Genomic DNA, 8,203 nt, shown 5'->3' with positions numbered 1-8,203 from the left:
AATTTGCTAAAACAGACCTTTTATAACTATGATTTTGAGAAAAACAACCTTTTATAATTTTTTTGGCAACTTCAAACCTTTAAAAAAAAAAACTTTGAGAGAAAAGACCTTAGTGTTATTTCCGACGTTGACTAGGCCATTTCCGGCGTTGACTACCGCGTGGTTATCACGTGCTTCTCATTTTCTTATTTCCAACCATTTTTTTTCCTTTTGCACCCCTTCCTTTTACCTCCTCCAGTAAATGCTTTTCCTCCATTTTTTCTGTTGTATCTCAAAGTTGAAGCTATTAAGTTGGGTTATCTATCAATTCAAGCGCTTGCTATCACAATTGAATCAAAGTCGACAACAACCATGTAAGTTTATGTTGTAATTTTTTCTTATTCTTTTGCAATTTCTAAGTGTTAAAAATTAGGTTTTTCCAATTTTGTGAATTAAATTGAAAGGTGTCTTGTTTCCAATTATCCATGGCTCCCATCATTAAAGTTTTGCCTTTAATGTCTTTTCTCTTTTAATGATTATGGACTTTTTATTTTATTAACTCCTTGTTCATCATGGTTTAGTTTTTCTTTATTTGTAGCAAACTAACAGCTCTGGATTTTTCGAATTTAATGGTGTTGTAGACTGATGATCTCCAAGGCCGAGTCCAAGCACGTCGATCAAAGGATACTATGGCGCTATGCGTGCTGGGAAGTAATTGGTTTTTATTTAACTAAAAATTGATTGGGATGCTTTGTTAATATTGGATACATAGCGACACATATCTAATTCATATTTGCAAAGCTGTTTTAATTGTTAAACTAATGTTAATGATTGATGATAAAGACCTTCTTCGTATATACAGTGATTATCTTTGTTTCAATTGTCAGGTTGGACAAGAATTTTCCGGAAATGAGTTGTAAAATACAGTATAAAACTAGTGGATAGCTATGATGCAAAAGACTCCATGATGTCTAAATCTACCATACACCACAGCTTAGATGAGCCACTAGTTTCTCTCATGAAGGTATGCCTTCACTCTCGTACTACGTAAATAAGTCCTATTGTATTATCAGCCCCTTGTTTATGAGGATAAAAAAGTATACTTTGTATTGGATGGTCCAAATTCTGATGGTTCTATAAACTATGTTGGTTGTTTACTTCTACTTGCAGAGTCGCAGGGCAGATAGACTTGAAGACTCATAGGGACTATCTCAATAGAAGAAGAAAGGGCTAACCTTTAGGGGAAGGATTGAATTGCAAGCCTCTTCATCAGTAGCAGGGAGAAGAGAGCTAACTTGAACATTGAAAGTGATCATTGGGCTGAGCTTTGACAAAACATTGGCAACTAGTAGTACAAATACAAATTGGTTCATTCATCCCTTTTAAGAAGAAAAGAGTGACGAAGAATGCTCTGCGCCTCTGCAAGACTGCAGCTTAGTAAATAGACAATGGGAGAATTTGGATGGAGATATCCTTGGAATAATATACTCTTATGTACCTGTTAAAAGGACTACTTTTTCCTGAATGGCTGAATGTGGCCTCTGGCAGACTGCCAACTGGGATTATTTGTATTGGAAGCATAATGTTCTCGACTTGGGTGTCTGTTGGACTTGAATTGTTGATATAACAGATTTAGTGTCACTAAAGTCATTCAAATCAAGAATTGCTAGCTTGTCTTGAGCATGAGAAGAAGCTAATGAACATGAGAATAAGCTTTCCAAAATGAAGAACAAGAACGTACAGGAAGACTGATTGGGGGATTAAACAAGGATGAACTGGTTAAGAGTAACCATTTTGGGATGAAAATCTGTGTATGTGAATTTGTGTCTGTTGTTGTGAGTTTCACTTTCGTGAAACTATTTGGGTAGTTTAGGTAGTGTTTAGCTAGGTAAATGGTCTCGTACCAATCAACTAGTATAAGTATTATATCTTTTGTAATTCCTTATGTAATGTCAGTGTTGTTTTGAATATTGCCATGAATGAAAAGGGATATTGTGAATTTGTCAAAAATCGCTCGTTTTTCTTATGCTAATCGTGATGTATTTAAGGAATGTTAAGCACAAAATAAGTTTGTTAGCAAGGTCAGCAAAATAACAAGTTTGTGCAGCAAAATAATCCAGCACATTTTGACAGAAATTTGTATTCACATCAGAATAGCTACAGCTTGTTAGCATATTAATTTCAGTAATAAGTCATCGTCAAATCATTATGTTAGCATGATCAAATCCCTGAACAAATTACTCTTCTATGAACACTATTCAAGCTGGATATTTCTTAGTGCACTGAAGTGCAGTTTCACTATGCACATTTGTTTACATATGCAATAAACCAGCAGAGAAGTACGCAGTACAACATGTTTACAACAGATCATTATATAGACCAGATCATCCACCGTGTCAGATTAGTGTACAAATCAATGTACAGATCGTATCAAAACAAAGAAACAGTATGCAGAGCTTGATATCATAAGTTCACAAAAGTTGATTAAAAGTTGACAAAAGTGACAAATATACCAAAAAGTTCACATACAAAAGAGTACAAACTTAGCATAACTTCATCGTTGACTTTGTGTAAAGGGTTGAGGAGCAGAGCTTGATATTGGTACATCAGCAGTAGCAACAACATTAACTTCAGCAGGTACAGAAGTTCCAACTACATTCGGTATGGGGTTTGAACACTCCGTTCTGTAATGGCCAAGACCACCACATCTGCTGCATTTGTTTTGCCTCTTAGCTCTCTTAACTTGTTGTTTTTCCTGAGCTTCCCCTTTTTCTTTTACCCTTTTCATCTTGCTAGGCCTACCTGCCATTTTCCTGTAAGGAGGAGGAAGTGGTCCGGGGTAGGGTGTGACTTCCCATTGCTTTTGGCCTGACATGGCTTTAAAGGCAGGAGCATAAGCCTTGGTATATGTTTGTACATGGTAGGCAGGGTGGATAAACTCTTCATAGTTCAGCCTTCTCAGTTGGATGCATGCCATAGCATGCCAACAAGGAATTCCCATGAGGGTCCATCTATAGCAGCCACACACATTTGTTTCCAAGTTCACAACAAAGGTGTCTTCTTTATGATCAACTTCAAATTCATACAAGTCAGCTTGGTTAATCCTCATGTTGCTCGCTTCTTCTAGACCCTTATGAACCATTTTGACTACAGATGGCATAATGACCCCGTCAAATCTCTTCAATCCCTCCCTTTTTGCTAAAAACCTTTGCATTACGTACCTCCGAATCCACTCCATCAACTGTAGGATTGGTTTTGCCCTTGCCTCCCTTAACACATTATTGAAACTTTCACAGCAATTGTTGAGAAGCATACCAGACTTTGATGATGTAGAGAAAGCATGCCTTTACCAGTGGCATGGTGGTATTTTATCCAAATAGGTGAAGGCCTCAACATTTAGCTCCTTTATTGCATCCATGTGAGTCTTAAAATGATGCTAAGCACAATAAAAACAATACCCTCATAGTAAGCCACACCTACTGATTAGTATACAATTAAGAGATAGGGAAAAAGAATATAACAGAACAATAGAACAACACAACAGAAGACCTGCATACCTGATCTTACCAAACCTAAGAGCAGACCAGAAACTAGCAAAACAGTACAGACAACCAAACCCAAACTGCAATTCATAAAATCCAGACCAACTATGCAGCTTATTCTCAACATTTCTTAAACATGACTCGTTAATTGACAATCGAGTAATTTTGTGTAAAATTCACTAGCTTGAAAACATCAAGGTATAAGAAAAACGAGAAATTTTTAAAATATTCCCAGCATTGCTTAAATATATGTAAGATTCACATTGCTTAATTAAACACATCGTGTAATAAAAAAAAACGACCAAGTTTTGCAAATTCAGAGTGTATACCTTTGTAGAGGATCTTGCAGCCTTCCAAAAATGTTCTTTGTATATTACCCCGGGGAACTTCTTTTTGAAATTAGCCCATATTTGTCTACAACAGTATCTTGTCTCTGCATTTGGCATGACGGTGTTGAAAGCATCCAATAAACCCTAGAAGATTAAAAAACAGAATGATATAAATGATTGAACTAATATAAATAAACTGATTTAAAATCAAGAAAACAAAGAGTATATACCTTTTGTCTGTCACACATGTAGGTTATCTCTTCTTTCTCATGAACCCAAGTGACAGAATCAGCAACTGAACCAATGTCATTCCTCAGCAACTCCAAAAACCAAACCCATGTCTCTGAACTTTCAGTCTCGACTACAGCCCAAGCCACGGGGAAAATGTTGTTATTTCCGTCCTTGCCCACTGCTGTCAATAGAATACCGGGGTATGAACCTCTCAAGTGAGCTCCATCAACACCAATTATGGGCCTACAACCACCCATAAACCCTTCCTTGCAAGCCTGTAAACACACATACAACCTCTGAAACAAAGGAGGTGGGTTTTCGATCCCATCTACCTTCACCACAGCAGTACTACCTGGGTTATGCTTGATAATTGCTGCTGCATAATCCCAAATTCTCTTGTATTCTAAACTGACATCCCCAAAAATCATTTTCATTGCAATTCCTTTAGCATAATAAGCCTTATAATAGCCTATTTTTGACTTAACTTCTCTCCTTGCTTTCTTTATAAAAGACTGAATTTTCCAAGTAGGTTCATCCTTCCAGTCCTCTAAGTATCTTTCTGCTAGGTATCGGGAAGTAACCTTAGAATTCTCATGTTAATGACCACAAATGTGCTCTGGCCTTAAGCTTTTCATTTGCCAAGTATCCTCATGCTTTAGCTTTTTGCTGTGCACCTTAAACCGACACTTCCTTTTCTGCTTGCAACTGCACTTTAGAATTCTAGCCTTTTTCCAAGGACAATCATATCTCTTGGCGCAATATATGGAGACCCTTGTTTTGTTATTGTGCAAATAGTAATAGTCATACCCATTATCAATAGCATGGTGCCTAAGAGCCTTCCTCAACACCTTGTTAGATGGAAACTTCAACCCTTTGCTAAGAACAATATTGCCTCTAAAATCCACCTCGGGATTGAAAACAGGATATTGATCACCTTCATCATCTGATCCTATTATACGGGCCACCTCACCGTCACTGTCATTCAACTCCACGTCATCGGGAATCTCAAAACCACTCTCCTCATCCTCCTCCTCGTCATCATCATCTTCTTGAATATCAACATTAAAATTATTTCCTCCTAAACTCCTTGTAACTACCTCACTAATGTCTTGATCAACATTTTCATTAAATAAATCATCATCACTTTTATCCTCAAAGTCGTCATCACTCAAAAACGGTTCACTACCCTCACTGTCATAGTTATCAAGCAACTCATCTTCACCTTTATGGATCTCGGGCAGTGATTTACTAGCTACACCTTGACTCATAGTTGCACCCCTTTCTTCAACCCTTTTCTTGAAGGCTGAGACTGTTGGAAGTTTATTTCTCACGGCTTGGTCTAGGAGGGATGCGTACTGGCTGTTTTTGTGAGAAGAGGGTTCTGTGTTTGTAGTGGCAGGGATTGTGAGAGAAATGGTATTTCTGTGAGTAGGGATGTTTGTATTAGGAGGGATGTCTGTGATAGTTGTAGTTTTAAAAGGCTGATAGTCCAGAGAGGTATAGATCTTATCTCCCGATGTAGGATTTTCACAACTACTGCTGAATGTTTTCACCATCACTGCTGACTCTGTAAGTTCTTACAAAATAAAATCAACGTTTATCCTACCATTAAACCTGATGCATACAAAACACACAACAAAACTAACTTCAAATTTCACATGCTTTTATCAGTTTTCAATTTAGGGTTTCATATTCTAACCAAATTTAGTTTAACCTTCAAGTAAACAATGAACTTCTCCATTAATTTACCTAATCGAGGTTATTCATATAATAATAGAAAAGTATATCCCTTTTTCAATACACAACTAAATAATCAGTTAACCCCTAATTCTTGATTTTTTAAATTAACCGCGCTAATTAGGGTAAATAAAGTACCTGGGATTTTGTATAAGATTGTAATTGGTCCCCCACTTCGATGGTGATGCAACCTTCTGTTTAGCTTTGGCCATGGCAGAGAGAAATAAAGTACAGTTTTCAGAAAAATGGTACAAAAAAGAAAAGCTTCAACATTTACATAATTGAAGAAAATTGAATATATACTTACTGTTTTGGGTTGGTGATGTTCATTCAATTACTTCACTTCAGCCGCCCTTATGGAGCCAAGAGTTTACTCTAACCCTCAAAATTGGGAAGAACAGGAAGTTGAAATGAGAGATGCATAAAGCGCGGGAAAATGAGGGGGTGAAAGTAGGAAAATAGGGTTGGAAATAAGAAAATGAGAAGCACGTGATAACCACGTGGTAGTCAACGCCGGAAATGGCCTAGTCAACGTCGGAAATAACATTAACGTAGTTTTTCGCAAAGTTTTTTTTTAAGGTCTGTAATTACCAAAAAAATTATAAAAGGTTGTTTTTTCGCAAAATTGTAGTTATAAAAGGTTTGTTTTGGCAAATTTGCCTTTTTATTTTCGAAAAACAACGATTTTTAACGGTTTAATAAACTTTAACGACAATCCAATTTCGTAAAATTTTTAAATCAAGGGCTAACAATATTCAAACTTTTAAGAACGAACGAATCAACATTAAAGTTTGAACTTTTAATTAATAAAATCCGAAGCTTTAAATCGTTCATAAACAATTAAATTTCAGATTTTTAATAATTTGGTTTAAGTACGATTAAAATTAACGAAACCATTCAAAATTTTAATCCAATAATTTTTAAAATTAGCCACTGACCCATGAAATTATATCCCCTTTCCCAATTAACCGAATTATTAAACCAAAATTAATTAAAATTCAATTAGGGTTTCAAATTTTACGAATTGGGGAAAGGCAAAATTAGGGATTATACTTATCGAAAAATCTGAAATTTTTACCATAGATAAAAAATATACCCAGCAAGATTGTGTTAAAAATTCAAGCAATTCCGAGTAGTTTAGGTCTACCTTTTAATTGAATTACTTCCCGACACTTTTAATTTTTAATGAAAAAATAACAAAAACGCCCAAAAAACGATACTTCGAGGCCTGTTTTTGCAATTCTATTCTCATGAGTTGATCTTAGAAAATCGATTTCCATCATATTAGGGTTTTAAAAATCGAAAAAACGAATATTTTTGATTTCGGACCTGATTATTACGCAATTCATCCAATAATCGTAAAAAATTCCGAAAATCCAACAAAATTTCAAAATTTTCGACAGATGCAAAAACAATAAAATCATGCTAATTCATGCTTTGAATACATAAGGCTCATGATACCACTGTTGGGGAATACAGTTAAACATAATAACATGTGCGGAAACAATCCCCAAAGCCAGGAAACATGTATAAAGCACAGATTAAGCAAACTTACATTCGAAGCGTGTTTTCCACAATAATCTGTCAACGAACACGAACAAAGAACTCCACTTGTCGTTCCTCTACTTGGTTCACCGACACGATCAAATCCGTCTTGATAATCGTAGCTTAGACAATCATTCAAGATACTTTGCTTTTGGGAAGAACTCACTTTGGAGGCACAGAGAGAATTAGGGTTCTCTGTGTCTAGGGTTTGAGTAGTATGAATTGTGTTATGATTGTGCTAAGTTGGAAAATAGGTTATAAGGTTATTTACATAACCTTACTAACCGACCAAGCCATGAGGCAAGGCCGGCTAGCAAGCCCGCACGCCAAACACACGGACACGCACAGCCAGTGGGCCGTGGGCCGCGCTGCTGCTGTGTCGTGGTCTTGGCCCGCACGCACGCGCACAGCTCCGCGCCACAAGGGCCTTGCTGCTGCTGCGTTTACTTTGCTTGCTCGCCTAGTCGTGCGCGCGCCCATGGGCCTTGAGTGCTTTGTGCACTCGGCTCGTGGGCCGCTCCTCGTTTTCGCGATTAAATATATTTCCGATATATTATTTATCGTTTCGTATACGACGAATCACCGTTGTACGATACGATTTATTCGTCTCGCCTAGCTTACGAATATTCGCGATACGATATACGATTCCGATGCAAGGTCTTATAGTATAATACGTTTCCAACTTAATTCCCGAAAAGCTATTAAATGAATTTCCGATTCATTTAATCCGTTGATCTGTTACGTGTCATTGGTGTGACCTTGTAGGTTCATTCAAGAGTAAGTTGTGAGTTCAATATCCATTAGAACTCACTGATCGGAAGCATTGTTTCAGCTAGCTGT

The 8,203-nt window shown here is 36.9% G+C and overlaps 1 protein-coding gene and 1 long non-coding RNA gene across 2 annotated transcripts; one reads left to right on the top strand and one right to left on the bottom strand.

Annotated features, from left to right (window-relative positions):
* The first annotated feature begins 224 nt into the window (after window positions 1–224).
* On the top strand, window positions 225–1,982 carry LOC130465955 (uncharacterized). Its single transcript, XR_008925975.1, has 3 exons — window positions 225–353; window positions 621–1,003; window positions 1,152–1,982. It is a non-coding gene; the product is annotated as an uncharacterized lncRNA (long non-coding RNA).
* Window positions 1,983–2,533: 551 nt separating this feature from the next.
* On the bottom strand, window positions 2,534–4,509 carry LOC130465448 (uncharacterized). Its single transcript, XM_056834207.1, has 4 exons — window positions 4,081–4,509; window positions 3,851–3,994; window positions 3,537–3,601; window positions 2,534–3,323 (listed from the first exon to the last, which is right to left on the bottom strand). The coding sequence occupies exons 1-4, from the start codon at window positions 4,507–4,509 to the stop codon at window positions 2,534–2,536; spliced, it is 1,428 nt and encodes a 475-aa protein (XP_056690185.1).
* Window positions 4,510–8,203: the final 3,694 nt, after the last annotated feature.

This window comes from Spinacia oleracea, chromosome 1 (genome assembly GCF_020520425.1).
Source record: "Spinacia oleracea cultivar Varoflay chromosome 1, BTI_SOV_V1, whole genome shotgun sequence".
Taxonomy (NCBI): Eukaryota; Viridiplantae; Streptophyta; class Magnoliopsida; order Caryophyllales; family Amaranthaceae; genus Spinacia; species Spinacia oleracea.
The sequence above is the reverse complement of the archived record's forward strand: the minus strand, read 5'-3'. Positions and strand labels throughout refer to the sequence as shown.